This window comes from Taurulus bubalis, assembly GCF_910589615.1.
Source record: "Taurulus bubalis genome assembly, chromosome: 6".
Lineage (NCBI taxonomy): Eukaryota > Metazoa > Chordata > Actinopteri > Perciformes > Cottidae > Taurulus > Taurulus bubalis.
Window position 1 is genome coordinate 7,315,559 of NC_136594.1, and position 21,138 is coordinate 7,336,696.

Genomic DNA, 21,138 nt, shown 5'->3' on the forward strand with positions numbered 1-21,138 from the left:
CATAATTATCTATGTACTGACACCTTTGTGCTTGTATGATTGTTGTGGCCCATGTCTACATCTCCTCCTCCTTGTGTCCTTGCAGGTGGGTGCACCGGGCACCCTGGGCTCCCATTGCCAGGTGAAGTCCAAGGAGAGTCCTCAGTATGCCCGTACTGCATTTACTACAACCAAATTAAAGACAGCGAAAATGTTAATGAGCAGCCCGAAGACCGGCATCATGGGTACAGTAACTCATGCCATGGCAACAGCCCGTGTCATAGTAACAGCCCGTGTCACTGTAGCAGCCCCTGCCACGGTGATGCACAGGTGTCTAAGCCAACGAAAAGGCTGTGCAAGCGTTGCTGGGCGGGACTCCAAAGTAAACTGGAACTCGTTGTTGGCAGCAGATACTTCAGCAGAGGAATCATGATTGCCATCCTTATTAACACCCTGTCGATGGGCATAGAGTACCATGAACAGGTACGTGTGTGTGTGTGTGTGTGTGTGTGTGTGTGTGTGTGTGTTAGCGTTAGAGGCCGCCTGTTTGTGTATGCACATGCATAGCTATGTGCATGCCTCTTGCAGACTGGATGTGACTACATTTTGATTGAACATGGATGTGCTAATCATTGTGTGTGTGGCGGTGTCAATAAACGTACCCTCCAATCATCATTTACAGCACCAAGCATATGGGATCACAAAGCGTGTGTGAGTGAGTGTGTGTGTGTGTGTGAGAGTGTGGGTGTGTGCATGCATGTGTCAGGAGGTGGAGAAACTCATAAGACCTGAAGTGTTAATTAAAGCGTGACCCTGGGACAGGAGAGAGAGAGAGCAGAGACGTGCAAAAATGAGAGAAGAGAGCGAATGAGGAGGAAGAGGAGGAAGAGGAGGACAGATCTGACATTGTGATTGGCTGAAAGGCAGGAGTAGACTGTAGGAGACGGGGGAAGATTGCGTTTGGCCCATTTCCTGAACAATAGGACAGATCTGAATGGCCTTGACTTCTTGAATAGCTCATGTTTAAGGATAAGTTCAGCCTTATTTCATCCTTTTCTTATTATCAACAAATCCAAAAAGAGAAAGTGTATGAATGAGTTAAGTTGTATATGAATACGTTGCCAAAGCCCGTCTAGCTTTTTTCCCCTCTATGCCATAGAAATCAATTGTCATCTAAAAACTATTAAGTACAAAGAGCCATACAATTTCATTGGAGTACATTCCCTCATTTCATGGACAGTGAACAGTGCAGTTTAGTCTGAAACACCTCAGAGACTTGTTTCTTATCTCTGGAGAGTCTCTCTGTGTCAGGCAAATGTCACCGAGCATGCTCAGAGGCAGAGTTACTTGTTTACAATGTTTTGTTGTTGGTTTGAAGAGCCGAGAGAAATAAACCACAATGTTTGTATTCACTGTAATGAAAAAATGCCACCTAATTCCAGGTACACGGTGGCTCTTTTTAATACCATTGTTTGGCTGTTTTCTCGACGAGAGCTTCATGGTATGGACTCGCGATGTATTAGACTTTTGGATATGCGGACAATAGACTGTTTTATTACGATTTGTTCATAATCGTACTTTTTGTTTATTTTTTTTTAACTAGGGATTCTCAAACTTTTCCTGTCATGCCCCAAGTTGAACTCCGAAGGTCTTTCAATCTTTCAACAAAATGTATTTAAAAGTCGTTACCTAGAACTTTCTATTTCTAATTGAACATGAAGACAAGACACTTTCACTTATTTGAAAGCAAGATTTAAAACAATATTATCCGTTTTTACTTTTTCTGCAGTCTGAATCAATCTTAATAACTTTGCGAGCACTCTTGTACAATAATCAGATTAACTCCATCTTTGTCTCTCCCGAAAATGCCTTTCAGTTTGCCCTGCAGTTTGAGAACCCCTGGTTTGAATAATATCAATGGAATTAATAATACATCATGTATCACTCTCCCTACTACCAAAGGATAGTGGGTAGCCTGCATACCGTTCTCTCTCCATATCTCAGACTCCATTCTCATGAACCTTCACTGTCGCCCTGAGTAGCAATTCAAAACCTCCTAACATCTTGACTCTGCTGCTCTCCTCGCTGCCAGCCTGTCTGCCTCTGTTTATTTGTTCATTTTTCTCTCTCTGCCTGTCCAATATCTGTACATCAATCTCTCCCCGTTTTTCTCTCCACAAACCTTGCGCCTCTTCAGCCGAAGGAGCTGACAGATATTTTGGAGATCAGTAACATGGTGTTCACAAGTCTGTTCAGTCTCGAGATGCTACTGAAGCTCATGGCTCTCGGCCTGTTTGGCTACATCAAGAACCCCTACAACGGCTTTGACAGCATCATTGTCATCATCAGGTGGGTTCCCTCTGACTGTAAGTTTACCCCAAAATAGGAATTCTATTTGGAGGGAGTCATCTTGTCACTTGAAAATCCTCACTGCAGTTACACCTCCTGAACCGTCACAGTGACTCTGGTTGTACTTCTAGTCCAGGCGGCCTGTGTTCACTCCATTATGTAGTACTACAAGCTGAATTATGTATCGCTGCTTGAAGGGCGTTGCTTGTTTACTGTGCCAGTGCACGCTGCTCTCACCTCTTTTATGCTGTAAGTTGTAAACAGCATTGGCTCATATCCTCTTCCCACATTGTCACTGTCAGAAAAAAAATGACTGAGCACATATTGATTCTTTTGGCTTTAATGTGACTTTAACGGTGTGCTTATGATCTGCCTGTCATCGCCGTGTGTTTTAGTGTGTGGGAGATCGTCGGCGAGGCCGAGGGAGGATTGTCGGTGCTTCGTACCTTCCGCCTGTTGAGAGTTTTGAAGCTGGTCCGCTTCCTTCCTGCCCTGAGGAGGCAGCTGGTGGTGCTGATGAAGACCATGGACAACGTGGCCACGTTCTGCATGCTGCTTATGCTCTTTATATTCATATTCAGGTATATTTGTTCACTCTCTCTCTGAAAGCGATGCTGCATGCTGAGACGAGCCAATCTGTTTTTATCAGCTTTAATTACACCGTACACGAATCATAAGGTTCTTACAGCGTTACTGGATATATTACTACATGCATCATCACCTTTTACACATACACAGGCTACAATACATACTCATATTAGATTACCATGTAATGAAAGTAATATGTTTTCCTCATTGTTTTCTGTGTGTGTGTGTGTGTGTGTGTGTGTGTGTGTTTGTGTGTTGCAGTATCTTGGGCATGCATTTGTTCGGCTGTAAATTCAGTTTGCAACAAGACAGCGGAGACACTTTACCTGACAGGAAGAACTTTGACTCTCTGCTCTGGGCGACTGTCACCGTGTTTCAGGTTTGACAAACACACCGACATGGACACACTCCCTCTCTCTCTCTCTCTCTCTCTCTCTCTCTCTCTCTCTCTCTCTCCCTCTCTCTCTCTCTCGCTCTCGCTCGCTCTCACACATAGATGCAAACATACAGATATAGACGAGGACACAGATAAGTACAGCAAGAATATTTAATTTAGAGGAATTTCCCCATCAATGAATTACTGTTAAATGTGATTTAAAAATTAATTGGTATGACATATCGAAAAACAGCTGCTGCTGTTACGAGTTGTAACCGTGATGATGTTCTCTCTTATTTCATTTGCTCCAATTTGGGAGTGCTCACACTCTTTTTATTTTTTTTTCTCCGACAAAATGTTAAAACTCTCTCGGTGGGCAGGTAAGATATGCTTCACAAGCAAAGTGGGAGGAAGAGTAATAAAACAAGCACTCCACGGGAGCTCATTTAACGCTGATGAGCATAATTATCGTTCACGTTCACTGACGATGTGATATTAAATGAAGAATCCGCTCACGCTCTTCTATCTTCTTCTTCGTTTTTTCTAACCCCCGAATACATTTGACTTCTCTGCCATCTCTCCACATCCCTTCCCATCTGCAGATCCTCACCCAGGAGGACTGGAACGCGGTGCTCTACAACGGGATGGCCTCCACCACGCCGCTGGCCGCTCTCTACTTTGTAGCCCTCATGACCTTTGGCAACTACGTCCTCTTCAACCTGCTTGTAGCCATTTTGGTTGAGGGCTTTCAAGCCGAAGTAAGGGCAAAGATGCTGTTTTATTTGAGCCACAGGCAAAAAGAACGAGACTAATTGAGCTCTGTTGCGATGATGATACCAAAGCTGCCTACAAGAGAATAATCTCCACCATCCTGCATGTGTGGTTTCTCCCCTCCATCTCTCTCTCTTTATCCAGCACTTTATTATTTCTCAGTTGTCCTCTCTTCCTTTATCTCACTCTATCCCCTTGTCTCTCTTTCTCTCCATCTTTCTTTCTCTCTCTCTCTCTCTCACACACACACACACACAGACACACACATACATACACACACACACACACACTACTCTCCAGGGTAGGATGTGTTTGATATCGCCTGCCATTCACAGCTGGTGAGCTTTTGTTGTTTAGTTTTCATCTTTTGTCTCCAGCATCAGAGAGTACTTGCTCCCATTCTCTCTCTCTCTCTCTCTCTTGCTCTCTCTCGCTAACACTAACTCTCTCTCTCTCTCTCTCTCTCTCTCTCTCTCTCACACACACATACACACACACACACACACACACACACACACACACACACACACACACACACACACACACACACACACACACAGAGATACCCTTTGCCAAAGCCGTCTGCCTCCATCTTTCTGGTGTGAATTTTAATTAAATCCTGTAAAGCTTTATTGGCGTGACTACAGGAGATCGCTGCCAAAGCCTTGCACATAACTCAACTATAGAACACTGGAGATCCCCTTCGCCCGTCTGCCTTCCAGTCTTTGTCTCCCAGTCTTTCCCTCTCAACCTGCTCATATTTTTCACTTTTACAACAGTCAACAGACAGTGGGAAAAGGGAGGGTGAGACTGATGATGGAGATGATGATGATGATGATGATGATGATGATGATAGTGGTGATCCCAGCGATGTGTGTGTGTGTGTGTGTATGTGTGTGTGTGTTTGTTTTTAGGGAGATGCCAACAGATCTGAGTCAGATGACGAGAGACAATCGCTCAATTTCGAGGATGAGGAGAAGTTGAGAGACATTTACGCTGCAGGTACAAACTCTGAGATAAACTTAAAACTGGTCATGGCAATATCCACACCAGCCTGAAATCACCTGAAAGGATCATTTTTTGATTATTGCAACTGCTATTGTTATAGTTTTGTTCATCCTTCTTGTCCAAACCCAAAATGTAGTCTCTGTCTGGATGTATTTATGTCGATTTTATCCACAATCGTTTATCCACTTGACACACTTGCTGAGGACGCCACAAAGTGCAGTTTTGAGTGTGAGTTCTTGAGATCTACAGGACATATTTATGCTCTACATACACACTTTGTGGTGTTTTGAGAAGCGTATTAACTGTTACACTGCCGAACGGCTCGCTTATTGTTGCGGTTTGTGTGAGCTTTTGTTCCTAAATGACCCTGTGTACATTTTCATCATTGGTCGGGGACGCAACAATGTTATTCACATGTATTGCTCAGGACTCAAAGAAGCACAGTGTTGAGTATGAAGTTGTTTTGATGAGCGGTTCTCACAGAGAAAGCTGTAAGCAGCAATACGGGAGGCCAAGCAATTGTTCCGTTCTGAATAAGCACATTTGAAATGGGCACTTCACTGCTGGTTAATAATAACATTGCACTCACCAAGTTAATATCAGAGATCTGGAAAATGCAGCTCTAAAAAGATGTCAGACAGGACAAGAAAAACAAGCAACACAAGACAGATGATCATGCTGGTTTTAAACAAACATGAACAGTAAAATGATTACCCAAACTGTCACAGTTTACACACCAACTTTGACCTACCATACTTTACATAGTTGTATATCACACAAGGCCAAGCAGCCCATCAGATCATTTCGACAGAGCACCAACATTCTGTAAAATTGTCTCTTAATTTCAAATTTTAAACTGTGGTATGTATTAATGTTTTTTATTTTTCAGATAGTGTCTAAATAAATCATGGGATCTCTATTTTAAAATTCCACTATATGCATCTTTAAATTATACATTGTAAACTGCACTTTAGGTGCTCAAATTCCCCATAAAAAAAAAAGACCTATGTGTCTTCAATGGTTGCTACAGCCCCAATCATAACCGATTCCAATGATGGCCCAAAATTCCAAGTTTTTTCATCTGTTTGTGTGTGTCTGTGTGTCTGTGTGTGTGTGTGTGCAGAGCTCAAGATCCAGGCCATGATGCTCAGCCCCAATGGTCTCTTGAACCCAAAAGCCTCCATGCCACATCACCTTCCTCCTCCTTTGCCGGTCATCACGCACACTGCAGCCACGCCCACCATAAACTACGGCCAGTCGCGGCGGGCGAGCGCTGCTTCCATGGACGTCCACGGCCTTGAGCAGAGGTCACCGGTGAGCCTTGGACACGTGCTTCAACTTATATTATCACCACATTAAATATCAGTCATGAAGTTGATTTACAGGAGCACTCAAAGTGAAACTGAGAATGATGAAAGGAGACAAAGGCAGGCTGAGCTGTGCTTTAGATATGATTGGAAAGATGAATATCTACATTTTTTAATTGGGGATTTGTGATCTTTTTGCACAGTTAAAAACAGAGTTTTATAAATCCAAATGAGAAAATAAAACATCTTAATGACCTTAAGTGTTTCTAAAAAATACAAATAAACGTAACATCCTGGACACTCTTAAAACACAACAAATGATTTGAATGCATTTCCTTCCTCATATAACATTTGCAAAGCCAAATATCTTGCAACCAACATTTTCTTCAGCCAGCCTGACATATTCATGTCTCGGGTCTGTACGTCAATACGTCTCATACCCGAGTGGATCCAAGCACAGTTACTATCAGCTCTGATCAAGTGGTGTGTCTGAATCATCACAGGAGAGAATTTTTTTTTTTAGGCGTGACAGAGAGTGTAACCTGTGCAGTGCAGAGAAAGATGATATGCATTGCTGCTCTTTTCAACTGCCGCTGCCTGTTAATTGGCGGCATGCTGCTGTCAGTGATGGTATTTTCTCCAGCTGTGGATGTTGAGTGGTTGGACGATGGGGATTTTCTCCATGTTCTCATGGCCTTTTGGTGACATTTCAGGTGGTTTAACTTATTAACTTTTGCTTGCAAAGTAACGTAGGTGTTGTTGATCGTCGTCACCCTTTTTCAATCTGGTTTCACACATAACATACATTTTTTTGGAGAACTGTTTTTGTCAGAACTCGGGGTGAATGAATATATTTGTTCTCTAAAAATCGTATTCTTTCATTAGATTTTACTTTCACACACTAGACTTATTCCGATCAATATCCTGCCTCTTTTTTTTCTGTGCAGTTTGTCACATGGAGTAATGATCTTTTATGATTTGTTAATCCATTTTAGACAGAAGTTAGGAGTGTTTCCCTACTAAGAAAAACACCATAGAATTATTGTCACATAAAAATGTGATCACATATCGGCCTGAATCGAGATCATGATTGTTTTTAAAAACCAATCCCCCCCTAGAGGGGGAAGACTGAGCGATTGTTATATAAAACTGTAAATCATAGCTTGTTTTGTTAAAAAAAGCCCAAAACTACTGTATTTGGATGTATTGAACAGCATGAGTAATATACAAGTGAAATATATGGTTTGGTACATGAAAAAATTAAAATGTCACAGATGTGCGCAAATGTGCCCCAATGCAAATTTTTGAGTCCTCGCCAAAATTTTCTCTGTACTAAACCCTCTCTTACTTTGTTCTGCTTCACTTGATCAAAGTCAACCTTTGCAGAGAGAATGTTCACATATTGTGTTATACTTTGGTTTAGAGTTAGACCTTACAGCTGCATCATTTCAAAGAAATAATCATCCTGAAAGTGCTTTTTTTCTAGGCGGACCTGAAACCTTTTTCTTTTTTTCTGTTTTTCATCTTCATTTACTGTTAACCAGTAACATATAGACTGATATTTACACATCTGAACAAAACCCCACATGTGTATCTTTTATTACAACACCAACATTATTCAAATAGCCCCAGTGGTATGCAATTTTCGAGGAAAAGGCCTAAAAATAGGTTGGTTTTCTATCTGTAAAGAATGAAATCTTTACTTGTGTTTAATGGAATCAATCAGAAATCCAACTAGTTGTTCCCATTGTTTCAAGTTGCCTTCACAGGTCCCGTGGGACGGCGGTCCAGAGAGCCGTCGCTCCAGCTGGACCAGCATCAGCCGAGCCCCCAGCCTCCACAGGAGGAGCCAGTCAGGGGAGATGGAGTCCCTGCTGTCCGACACACACACGAGCTCCGACCTCAGCAGCAGGGAGCCGTCGCTGGACCAGCCGGATTACCTGCAGGTTCCCATGCTCCACCCGCCCGACTGCAACGGCACCACCTTTCACCTCCCGGACGATGCTCCCCTGACCACACTCTGCCACAGCGATCAGGAGGACGATGAGATTGAGGAGGTACAGCGCTCCTATTGTTTTTATTGTTTTTATTTATTCAAATATATGTTAGTTTGTTTGAATGGACCACGGTGAAGTTGAGAGGTATTATCATGATCTCCCCCTCCAGTTATTTTCAGTTTAAACAAGCTGATAAAAGAACATGTTTCGCTGTGTTCATAAATTAAAAAACTGCTGCTAATTATCTTGCAAAGGCATAACTACCAACCTTCGTACCCTTGGACACTTTGAAATCATTTAATTAGCTGAATTTGGATTATGAGCAGGGTGGAGAAAATATCGGGAACATTCTTTGATAAACTCGTTCTGTATTTGGAATTTTTACGAGGTCACTACTGCAGTTCAATGTTTTCCACCAAGTGAAAACAATTTCAATTTCATTGCATTCATATTGCGTCTTTCTATTCCTCCGACCACTGACGAGGCTTCACATGTCCACATTCACCCGTTCACACACACACAGTCACACACTGAGGGCTGAGGCTGCAGTGCCAGGTGCCTAACGGCCCATCAGGATCTAATCTAAATGCTCATTCACACTCGGGGACCAATTTTGGGTTCAGCATCTTCGCCGTGCGGACTGGAGGAGCCAGGGGAATGTTGATCTTCTGATTAGTGGAAAACCCACTCTGCCTCCTGCGCCACAGCCGCTCAATTCTGAATTACAACATGACCGCTGCATGACTCATTTAATGAGGGCACATAACGGTACAGAAAATGTACTAACGTCAAAATAGTTTGTCAAAATTCTCATGACATTTTTTGTGCGTCTGTGTGTTATTGCCAGAGTTTATGTAAGAAGGTGAAGAAGATTCTGGAGCCATATGAGCCTCAGTGGTGCCTGGAGCATGAAGAGTGGTCTCTCTATCTGTTCGGTCCACACAACCGGTAAATACACAGTATACACACACACACACACACACACACACACACACACACAAACACACTGCCTGTAATATTCTCCCGAGTGGCCGAGGTGGCTTAAAACGCAGCATGCGTGAATAATGTCAATTGAAGTGTGAAGGTTACAGCCAAGGCTTAGTAACACACTTTTATCAATTAAAGCTGAAGCTCATGGCTGAGTCAAAACAAAAACACTATGTTGACAGTAGCAGTGATGTCGGTGATGTGTGACGAGAACAAACACTAATTTATTTCCTTCTCCGTTTCTCTCTCCAGGCTCAGGATGTGGTGTCAGAGGGTCATAGGTCACAAGATGTTTGATCATATCATCCTCCTCTTCATCTTCCTTAATTGCATCACCATTGCACTGGAAAGACCCGACATACCGTCCAACAGCGTGGTAGCACACACACACACACACACACACACACACACACACACACACACACACACACACACACACATTTACGTGTTTTTGTCCGACCCTGACAACATGCTTAACCCCAACCTTTAAAGTCACTGTGAGGAACTTTTAACTAGTTACAAAACATTCTCAATGTAATGCTGAGGCCTCTCTATGGCCTACATAAGTAAACGAGACCATCGGCAATGAGATTGGCTATTTCTAGAAAGTTATTCTTAATGTCCGTCATCGCTGCACCAGGCTTTTGCCAGCGACCAGCTACCAGCGGGGTCTCTGGTCAGACCCAGATCCAGCTTTCCCTGCTGGGATGCAATACCGACAACACTCCATATTACTGGACCCACAGGAGAGAAGGAATGCATGGGAGAACCACACAGCTGATACAATACAATGAGAGTCTGGCGATCAGAAACATTTCCACTTTCGTCCACAGGGACTTCCAAAATCAACTCAAAAGGAAAGTTCCTTGTTGTAGTTTTTAACCTCAGCTTAATGGTTGTAATTTTCCACTGAAACTGTATTCCTTGTGTGGTCTATTTACTTATATTCTATCAATATTATTTCCAACTTTTTTAAATGTAGTTGTTCTATTCCTTATAAAGCTCTGTGTCCGAGTGGTGCAATACAAATACACTTGCCTCGTCTTAAGCTACATCTGATTCTAACCTTAACGCTAACATCCAGTCCAAGCCTCAAACAGCCTGTACAGAAGTGAGGACTGGCCTCACTGTCTTATATCTCATGATCAGTCCTCACAAAGACACACAACCCAACCAAACACAAGCTGTTGATTACAGCAGAGTTCATGTGTTTGTTGCTGATGTAACAGCTGAGACATTTTAAGAACATGTGCGGTTCTTAGTCTTTTCCTTTATCGTGGTTTTACTCCAATATTAATGGATTTTTATTTCAGCTCATTGTATAACACAATGAAGTGAGAGTACTAAAGCTACTGGGAAACAAACCCCTTGTGTGTGTGTGTGTGTGTGTGTGTGTGTGTGTGTGTGTGTGTGTGTGTGTGTGTGTGTGTGTGACAGGAGCGGGTGTTCCTCAGTGTGTCCAATTACGTCTTCACAGTGATCTTTGTGGCTGAAATGATGGTCAAGGTAACAAGACACGTTTCCTGAATGAGCACTTCACTCCAGATTCATTTTCTCGTCTTACTCGTAAAAAGAGCAATTTTCTTTCCGAGTGCTTTTACAACTAATTTTACACCTCATATTATTCAACTCATAATATTCATTCGTAGGTGATAGCTATGGGCATGTACTTCGGAAACGGTGTGTACCTGCAGAGCAGCTGGAACATCTTAGATGGACTGCTGGTGTTTGTGTCCATGGTGGACATCCTGGTCTCCATCGCATCAGCAGGTGGTAATCGAATCTTAGGCATCCTCCGCGTGCTTCGTCTGCTCCGCACATTGCGACCGCTCAGGTAGGATTACGGTATTTTCTCTCGTGTTTTACTCCATTGATGCTATCTGGTGTACTTGTGTAGCATGTGTGTGACTGTGTGTGTCGCAGGGTGATAAGTCGGGCTCCTGGTCTAAAGCTGGTGGTGGAGACTCTGATCACGTCTCTCAGGCCCATTGGAAACATTGTGCTCATTTGCTGTGCTTTTTTCATCGTGTTTGGAATTCTGGGAGTCCAGGTAATCATTTTTACTGTTTATTCCCCGTTCACACCCCCTGTTGGTTGGCGATAAGCCCCATTCTTTTAGGGGTTTTTTCCATAAAAAAAAATGTATATTTATTCGGTTTTGTGCTCCCAAACATCCAAAGCTTGTTGTCTTTTCTGCTGCAAGAAAACACTGATCCCCATCGTTTAAAATTAACGAGGCACAACTCCGAAAAATGCTTCAGGTGATAAAACTGGGAGAGAAAAATTGGGCCGAAATGCAAATGAGCTGCTGATTATGCGCCAGAGTCCCTGGAAGTAATTAAAAATACAGTGGTTCAACTACAGAGGGATTGTGCTGGAAAAGCGTTTTTTTTTTTATAATTGAACCTTAACCTGGATTTCTATAATATTAATCAATTAATCTTGTTATATATTAATTTCAGGCAATTTGGCAAATTGTTATAATTGTTTTATTAATTGTATTCATTTTTTTTTTTTAAATGTACAGGATATAAAAGGATCCGTAAGATTATCATGTTATAAAACAGTGATTTGCCATCTGTGGGCCAAAGATAAGAAGTAAAGTATTGATTAAAGTGTACAAAAAACAATTTATTTTATCTTTACTTTTGACTAGTAATTGATTCTTGTGAAATACTGGATAGTTTCATCTCTTGGAGACTTGATATCCTTCAAATATCCTTCAAACTGAAGGATCTGTGAGGGTAAATGCTCTTTGTTTGAACTGCTTGTAACTCACATACGCATGGTTTCATTTTAAGGTCTAGTAAACCAAGAAGGTTTTTAAATATTTATTCCAATGGTATTTTGGTACTAAAAGTAATTGACTGTAAAGGCCGTCTGTAAACTCTCCTCCTCTTTTCTAGTTTCCATTTTTGGAAATAATCCTGCAGTTATTCTCATGAATGCTTGGACAGGAAATGATGCTTGATGAATGGTGAAGCTAATCTTACCGCACATGCATGGATTTCTCAAAAACACACTTCCACTGAATCACACTGTAATGAGAACACACTCCATGCTGGAGTGTGTAATAGCTGTGAAGCAGACTGGACCAGATGGTACTTTAGCTGCAACATACAGTCGGCCTGAAGGCACTCGCGGAGTCATTTACTGTACATCGTCTATGAGCTTTGTTTACGTTGCCTTGCAGTCATAGTGTTCTCGTATGTGTGTGTCTGTGTGCACACATCTGTCTATGAATACAGCTGTTCAAAGGGAAGTTCTTCTACTGTGAGGGGCTCGATGTGAGCAAAATCACCAATAAAACACATTGTCTGGAGGCAGGATACCGCTGGGTTCGCCGGAAATACAACTTTGACAACTTGGGACAGGTTTGTCACACACACACACACACACACACACACACACACAAACACACCAAGAGGGCTGACACCTACTGTTACAAAATAATTGACAGCATGACACTGATGTATGTGTGTCTCACACTTTCAGGCACTGATGTCACTGTTTGTGCTGTCATGTAAAGACGGCTGGGTCAGCATTATGTACGATGGCCTGGACGCTGTCGCAGTGGACAAGCAGGTGAAGACACACACACACACACACACACACACACACACACACACACACACACACACACACACACACACACACACACACACACACACACAGAGGAAGATAGGGGATAGGGGCTGTGGGAAGTAAAAAATAAATATCAGGGAGACATACAAACCATTCAGCCAGTATATATTGTCTTTTACTGTGTTTTGCTTCGTTTTTTGAGCCCCGGGCACCATTTCATGTTGTTTGTTTCAAGCAGATAGGGGAAATATTTCAGGAGTGAAGAGAGGTGTAAGGAAAGACAAAAGGCAGATGGGTGAATAGATGTGGGTTGACAGTGCAGTGCTGACTCAGGATTTACATTGTCTTCTTGTTTATGCTCTCTCCTCTTCTTCCTCGCCACTGCTTCTCAACTTCTTTCGTCACTGTTTGGTCCTCCCTCTCTTTGGCTTTTTTGTCCCTGTGTTGCCTCTCCCCCTCCTGTCTTCTTCCATTTTCTCTCTCTGTCCTCTTTGCAGCCAATAAGAAACAACAACCCCTGGATGCTGCTGTTTTTCATCTCTTTCCTCCTCATCGTCAGCTTTTTTGTGCTCAACATGTTTGTGGGCGTGGTGGTGGAAAACTTTCACAAGTGTCGACAGCAGCAGGAGGAGGAGGAGGCGCGGATGAGGGAGGAGAAGCGGCAGAAACGGTCGGAGAAGAGGAGGAGAAGTGAGATAACGGGAGGGGATGGGGAATGACAGACGTGCAGTATATGGCCAAAAGTGTGTGGACGCATGAACGTTACACTCGTATGTGATCGTTATTCCAAAACCACAGGCATTTAAATGCTTTTATAACAGCCCCCACTCTACTACGAAGGCTTCTTACAATATTTAGGTATTTGCTTTCATGCATACACAAGAACATCATTCTCAGTGTCTGTTCTGGCTACATTGCAACTATATGAGGCGATCTGCTGCCATTAAAACCAGTATATCAATGTCCACTGACTAGGGCGTCTTACTCAAGGCTTATAAGATAAGATAAGATAAGATAATCCTTTATTAGTCCCGCAGCGGGGACATTTACAGGATTACAGCATCATAGGGTAAAGTGCAAAAAAGGGACATAGTAAATAAAAGAAAGAAACAAGTATCAAAAGAAGTATTTGAATAAACAAAGAGGCAATAAAAAACAGTAAAGACTCCACAATGACTGAAATATCATATATACAGACAGAATAACTATTATTGCACAGTGTATTTATATTGCACACACACATATATATATATATATATTGTCTAAACGGTCATTGTAGGCTGTAGCATTATTATTTTAATAAAGTGTGGGATCCCTAATTTGAACGAAGGACTTACTTCTGGCCATTCATAGTAGCTGTAATACACACAAACAGACACATGATACACCTCTTTTCTCCGGACACATACTGTACGAGTACATGCATACTTATTATGCTCGGATACACACTTCTACAGCACACACTTTCTCCTTATTGCTCTGCCTCATTTCGGTCTCACTCCGTCCTTCTCTCTCTGCAGTGCAATCTCTAGTAGTGCTTTCCTCTTAGTCAGTTAACTGTCTGGCAGCAGACAGCGAGACTTTTTTCCCAAAGACACCTTGAGGTGCCATGCAGTGTGCCGGTGTGTGCGTGATGGATAGGGTTGAATTCCTGAGGTGGCACTTTCAGTCCGAACACACATATATGCACACACACACACACACACATATGCACACTCACACACAACGCAGTGTGCCACTTGGCATCCACTTCATCAGTGACTTCATAGATCATATTATGCTCTTCTTTCAGAAGCATTTAATGACTGTGTGTGTGTGTGTGTGTGTGTGTGTGTGTGTGTGTGTGTGTGTGTGTGTGTGTGTGTGTGTGTGTGTGTGTGTGTGTGTGTGAAACACAGGGGCCATGGAGAAGCCGTACTACGCTGACTACTCCCCACTGCGTCGATCCATCCACACCGTGTGCACCAGCCACTACCTGGATCTCTTCATCACCATCATCATCTTCACAAACCTCCTCACCATGAGCATGGAGCACTACAATCAGCCTCGGGTAACCATGGCAACACCTTCTACCACCTTGCCCTAGAACCATAGTAATGAAGCCGAATGCGGTGTACAGTACAGCTACAGTGGGTTTTTTTGTGTGTCTGTGTGTCCTGCAGTACTTCGAGGAGATACTGAAGTACTGCAATTACGTCTTCACGGTGGTTTTTGTCATCGAGGCGATTCTCAAACTCATCGCTTTCGGCCTGCGCCGCTTTTTCAAAGAGAGGTATTCAAGCTCTCGATGCAAAGACTCTCACAAACACGGCATTGTCCTTAAAATTGTGTGTGTGTGTGTGTGTGTGTGTGTGTGTGTGTGTGTGTATGTGAAGGTGGAACCAGTTGGACCTGGCCATTGTGTTGTTGTCTATCATGGGAATCGCACTGGAAGAAATAGACCTGAATGCTTCCCTCCCCATCAACCCGACCATCATACGCATCATGAGAGTCCTCCGGATAACAAGAGGTACACACACACACACACACACACACAGTGACACAAGCACACACACAACAAAAACATGCTGATATGTGGCTGATAAGAGCTGACGCGTTGCAATGTTTCAGTGTTGAAGCTGTTGAAGATGGCGACAGGAATGAGAGCTCTGCTGGACACGGTGATGCAAGCTCTGCCTCAGGTAAGAGGCAGCACAGCCACTGTGAAATATACCGTGTCTCTTTAACTCTGAGCCTGGTTTCCAGATCTGAACAATTGCAGACAGCTTGTTTTATTCAGCGATTTATCAGGCTTGGCACCGACTGCCTCCCTTCAGGATTTACTGACATTCCCCCAACTGACTGTTCAGTGACACTAAATAACCACCAAACAAGCGTGACGACATCCTCATATTTAGCCAAAGGCTAATGGTCGATGCTTCAAATGTATCGGCGCGGCTGATAAATCCTAAGTTCAATCATTGCTTGATGGCACATAACTTCACAGGTGCTTTGGTGCGATTGTTTTGCTACTGAATGTCTGTGAGTTGATAAAATATGAACTAGAAAGTCCAGTCGGAAAGCTTATCATCACAGAGACGCCACACAGCAATTTATTCCCCTTTTAGGCAGGATTGTAAAAACTCTTTCATAAAGTCGCAGCAGCAATATTTTTCTTCTAGTCGTCGTTGCTTGTGAGGGAAAGAGTCAAATTAGCCCCATATTCTAACAGGTATGGATAATTGCACTTATCTTTTATGGGCGAAAGCAAGGCATTTCCAGATGACATTGCTCTGGGATGCAGCAAAAGTGATTTATGAGGCCGAATTCAAGTTTTTTTTTTTTTGCTCGAGTCTCTACGATGTCACCTGTCTCATTCAGGATGCTGCATTTCCTTTTTTTGACGCAGTGCTATTGTTGGTGTCCACGATTCTTTACAAGCAAGGACTAAACCATCTGCTGAGATACACACATAACTCCCTGTAGACACATTTCATGGCCTGGCTCCAGGGACGGCAATGTCGTTTGGTCGGGTCACCTTTTTGGTCCAGAATGAAAAATCGCAACTATTGGACTATTAGATTGTTATGCATTTTTTACAGCTACGCATGGTCCAAGATGGATAAAGCCTAATGACTACAGCGATCCCCTGACTTTTCCTGTCGCGCCACCATGAGGTTTTATGTTTGTCCAAAACTACCAGATAGATTGTCGTGGGTTTTGCTGAACACATTTATGTCTCCTGCAGGATGAGTTCTGATAACTTCTGTTTATTGCTTCACCTTTCATCTGGAACCATCATCAGGTCAAAATGTTCATTTGTCCAATATGTTGGTCCATGACCAAATATCGGCAAAACTATTTGATTATTTATTTAATGTTCAGTGTGAACAAGCTAATGCTAGCACACCAAACTAAGATGGTGAACATAGTAAGCATGATCTTTTCACAGCATATTGAAATGAGCTTTTAATTCAAGCCACTATTGTGATTCTTGGACTTGTTTGAACATGAAATGTGTGAAAAGTAATTGGTGAGAATGGTGGACTGGGATGATGCGCTCTCGTGTGGAGGGATGCTTCAGGAAGGATCTACCACAGCGCCTGGGCTCAGCGGACCCTCATGGGACGCCACCAGAAATGAGAGAGTAGAGAGAAGAGGGGAGGGCTGGTGGGGCTCCGTAAATGAGAACAGGTGTGCTGTGCAAAGAGACATTTTTCTTAACAGTCTGTTTTCCTGCTCCTGAAAATGCAGCAAAATCATAACCACGATACATTTTTCCTTTGAAATTGAAATGGGTTATTCCTAAATCATAGCACACGGAGCTTGACAGTGCTTTCACTCCTCGACCCCATGTTCATCTACGCATGTTTTCCAGCAAAGAAAATAAGAATCTCTTGTGGAGCAAAATACCCATGATCCTTTACTGCCTTCCCGCCCACGAATAATGCCAAATGTCTTTGAAGTGGCAGATCATTGCAGGGGATTGAACCCAGGTCTTTGCAGGGGTGTCCAGGTGAACTTCATCAATATGGTTTAGCCGTCGTCCAATCAGACATCTACATACTTCCCACCGTGGGGGAAGGCAAGCCAAGTCCCTGTGAATTGCTTTATTATTAGAATAAACAGGCGAGTTTGTGGTTCATTAGGACTGGATCCAGGCTTTGAAAGTGCACTTCTGTTTCTTAAAGAAAATGTTGAGATACGATTCAAAACCAGGTGTCACGACGGCTTTTTAATGTGTTTTTAAGATGTGGAAAACATAAAGCAGCCTCTGTCTATGGCCTCTCTCTATCTGTTTGCATGCCTGCGTCTCTCTCGGTGTATACTGTACATGTCCTTTTTTTCTGTGTATCATACACTGTATATATCTGTGTGTGTGTAATATGTCTGTCTAGGTGGGGAATCTGGGTCTGCTCTTCATGTTGCTGTTCTTCATCTATGCAGCTCTGGGAGTTGAGCTCTTTGGAAAACTGGGTTAGTGTGTGTGAGTGTGTGCGTGTGCGTGTATGCATGCATGTATGTGCAGGCATGTGAGTGTGTGCATGCGTACATATCAATGCGGATGCACAGATGCGCGTGAGAGAGTGTGTGTGCCCCAGCTGTCTGGTGAGATATCTGTAGATTACGTAACATGCATACATTTCGTTGTTATAGCATACATTAATAATGTCAATTTAGAAGCAGAGTTCTAATGAGCGCTCTAATCTACACAAAGTTCTCTTTCTTCTCTCCCATCGCCTTCCTCTCTTACACTTACTTACTGACTCTTTTCCTCTCTTCATCCTCTTTCAGAGTGTTCAGATGAGAACCCGTGTGAGGGTCTTAGTCGCCACGCCACCTTTGACAACTTCGGCATGGCTTTTCTCACACTCTTCAGGGTGTCTACTGGGGACAACTGGAATGGGATTATGAAGGTTATTTTTCTTCCTCTCCTCTGCTGTGTGTGTGTGTGTTTTTCTCTCTTTTTTTTTTTAAAGAAGATGGATGGACGAGTAAATCCATGTTTGTGTCTGAGTGTGTGTCTGTCTGTGTGTGTGTGTGTGTGTGTGTGTGTGTCTGTCTGTCTCAAAGCACTGGTTCTGAGACAGGCGTTGCATTAAGCAGAGAGAAGATCACTGTTTTTATGACAGAATAAGAGCTGCTGACATTAGAGGTTTAGGAGAGTGCATTATTCTTCTGTGACAGGCTCAAGGTCTGTTCACACTCAGATCCACATCTCCCCCTGTTGGAGAAGAGATGAACTACAACAAATGGCATGAACATTGAATATCACCTTAAATCACTTTATGTATTATACTTTTTTTCCACATTGCTTGATTATCTCTATCCTCTCCTCTTACCCGGCGGCGTCCAGGACACGTTGCGAGAGTGTCGCCCGCAGGAACGCCACTGCCTCACCTACCTGCCCCTGATCTCGCCCATTTACTTCGTCACCTTCGTCCTCACGGCTCAGTTCGTGCTGGTCAACGTGGTCGTAGCCGTTCTCATGAAGCACCTGGAAGAGAGCAACAAGGAGGCGCTGCTGGATGAGCTGGAGGAGAAGAAGGAGCGGGAAGAGATGAAGGAGCGGGAGGAGGCCAGCCGCCGCCGCCTCAGTGCCGCGTCTGTGGGCGGAGACCTGCTGCCAAATATCGGCGCACCTGCTCAGGTAACGGACGGAGTTTGCGTTTCTTATTGCTGCATGTGCGGAGGGGAAGGAAGGGGACAATAACGATGACGGCGGTGATGATCTTGTGTGGCAGGTTGAGGATGAGGATTGTTCCCATGGCAACCTGCTGAGCATAGGACGCATGCTGTCTCTCCCCAGCGACAGCCACGTCCAGCCACTCAGATGCTCCCCTTATCCGCTCATTTGCCACGAGGCGTACACCGGCTACAGCTACTCAGGTAATTTGGTTGTTTATAGCCAATTAAATTAAGGAACATTTCACTCACTGTGCTACAACCGCTAACTGATTGCTGGAAAGGTTATTGCTTCCATAAATAGCAGAGAAGGCTGTTGAGATGTGATGCAGCACAACAAGAGTCACTGTTATTACAGAGCTCAGAGCGAGAGATGGGTATTTTTAATATTGGTGACAAATTGGTAGGACTAGTGTATGCCAACAAAGCACATTGGTCCCTTCCCTCTCTTTAGTTTTACCACTTTAGAATAGCTCGGCCTTTACAAATTTGTCAATCCAAGCAGCAAAACACAGAGTTTTATTTATGTGCACAATATAAATGAACTCTACCGAGATTGTATCCAACAGTGATCACGATCACAAAGATATGATGTATGTAGTTTGTGACAAAGAACATTTAGAAAACAGTCATTAAATGGCTAAATATTCCCCAACACATTCCCTAACATGGCTACTTACTCAAACAGGAGTGTAATGGATGCGGCCTATTTTTATTTCATATCTACTGTAGATTAATACGTATTGGATGCTCGAGTAGTGAGTATTTACAGAAGCAGCAGGACGGTGTATCTGGGATTGACTCAAAATAAACTGCTGTGTTTATGTTCACGGTAATGAAGCATGTGAAGCAGAATGAACATGTCACTCGGGAGGCTCATTGATGTGTTTTTAATAGTTCTTGGACAACAATGAAGCTCTTTGGCACGGAGGAAGAAATTATATCAGGCTTTGGATAAACAGACTAAACGTGTTAATACGGTCAGTTGATTGTTGTTGTTTTTTGACTGCCAGACTTATTCTGTTGATTTCATTTTAACCGAGAGGGAAAAAGAGTTCCCTAAGATAAGACCTATCCATCTTATACCACTGCTAATTAGATGAAGTAAGAGTGAATCTGTGCATCAGTTTTAAAATGAGTCATCAAATGATCTGGTTACTTTCCCTCTTGTATGATTGTAAGATATAAAGTATAGTATTTGAGTATATCTTATACAAAACATAAAGACTGAAAAGGTAGAAGCATAATGCTTATATATTCCTAGAATTAATTCGATATAAAGAAAAGAAATAAAATCAATATATACACACACACACACACACACACACACACACGCATGCATTTCATTCACACTTGCAACCCTCAAAAATAGTTTTATAAACAATCCTCCTGAAAACCGTGGACCATTCTTCCATTCATGTTAGCGAAAACATATTTGGAGAACATCAACATCATTTGTGAGAAAACATCAACATCATTTGTGAGAAGTGGTTTTACCGGCACCTAAATAAAATCTCTAACAGCAAAATCCATCTGATCTCCAGACAATTCTCGTTTTCAATAAGACTCCCCTCTTTAGAAATACTGTTTTCTGTTTTCATGCTGCCGCAGCGGCGACTACCGTGGCCTGAGGCGTTATGTGTTTGGTTTGTTTGTCTGTCTGTGGCCAATCCATTCTCCAATGTCTGAAGGGAATTTTCTTCAGACCTGACACAAAAGTCCCCCTGGACTCAAGGAAGAACTGATTAGATTTTGGTGGTCAAAGGTTAAGGTCACTGTGTACGTCACATTCTTGTGATATCTCAAGAGCGAATTTCTTCAAGTTTGGCAGAAATTGGACTCAAGACTGAACTGATTATATTTTGGCGATCAAAGGTCACTGTGACCTAAAATCTGTCCCCACTCTCGCGAATGCAGGACACCAGCAATATTTCTTCAAATTTAACCCAAATGTCAAGCTCAAAGTGATGAAACTGATCTGAATGTTGTGGTCATTGTGGCGACACAAAAGATGTTTTATTCTTTT

The 21,138-nt window shown here is 42.8% G+C and overlaps 1 protein-coding gene across 1 annotated transcript in view; it reads left to right on the forward strand.

Annotated features, from left to right (window-relative positions):
- Positions 1-21,138, forward strand: part of LOC306737323 (voltage-dependent T-type calcium channel subunit alpha-1H-like) — a gene marked incomplete at its 5' end in the record, with an annotated part of 41,912 nt that overhangs the window by 18,289 nt on the left and 2,485 nt on the right. The window contains 24 exons of the mRNA XM_079219041.1: positions 86-462; positions 2,177-2,328; positions 2,724-2,909; positions 3,178-3,295; positions 3,895-4,050; positions 4,978-5,065; positions 6,195-6,385; positions 8,148-8,435; positions 9,223-9,323; positions 9,615-9,738; positions 10,800-10,868; positions 11,012-11,196; positions 11,286-11,412; positions 12,611-12,736; positions 12,858-12,947; positions 13,445-13,637; positions 14,846-14,997; positions 15,110-15,219; positions 15,323-15,456; positions 15,558-15,628; positions 17,825-17,903; positions 18,222-18,343; positions 18,784-19,077; positions 19,172-19,316. Of these exons, the coding sequence (XP_079075167.1) occupies positions 86-462; positions 2,177-2,328; positions 2,724-2,909; positions 3,178-3,295; positions 3,895-4,050; positions 4,978-5,065; positions 6,195-6,385; positions 8,148-8,435; positions 9,223-9,323; positions 9,615-9,738; positions 10,800-10,868; positions 11,012-11,196; positions 11,286-11,412; positions 12,611-12,736; positions 12,858-12,947; positions 13,445-13,637; positions 14,846-14,997; positions 15,110-15,219; positions 15,323-15,456; positions 15,558-15,628; positions 17,825-17,903; positions 18,222-18,343; positions 18,784-19,077; positions 19,172-19,316 (3,678 nt within the window). The remainder of the gene's footprint in view (positions 1-85; positions 463-2,176; positions 2,329-2,723; positions 2,910-3,177; positions 3,296-3,894; positions 4,051-4,977; positions 5,066-6,194; positions 6,386-8,147; positions 8,436-9,222; positions 9,324-9,614; positions 9,739-10,799; positions 10,869-11,011; positions 11,197-11,285; positions 11,413-12,610; positions 12,737-12,857; positions 12,948-13,444; positions 13,638-14,845; positions 14,998-15,109; positions 15,220-15,322; positions 15,457-15,557; positions 15,629-17,824; positions 17,904-18,221; positions 18,344-18,783; positions 19,078-19,171; positions 19,317-21,138) is intronic.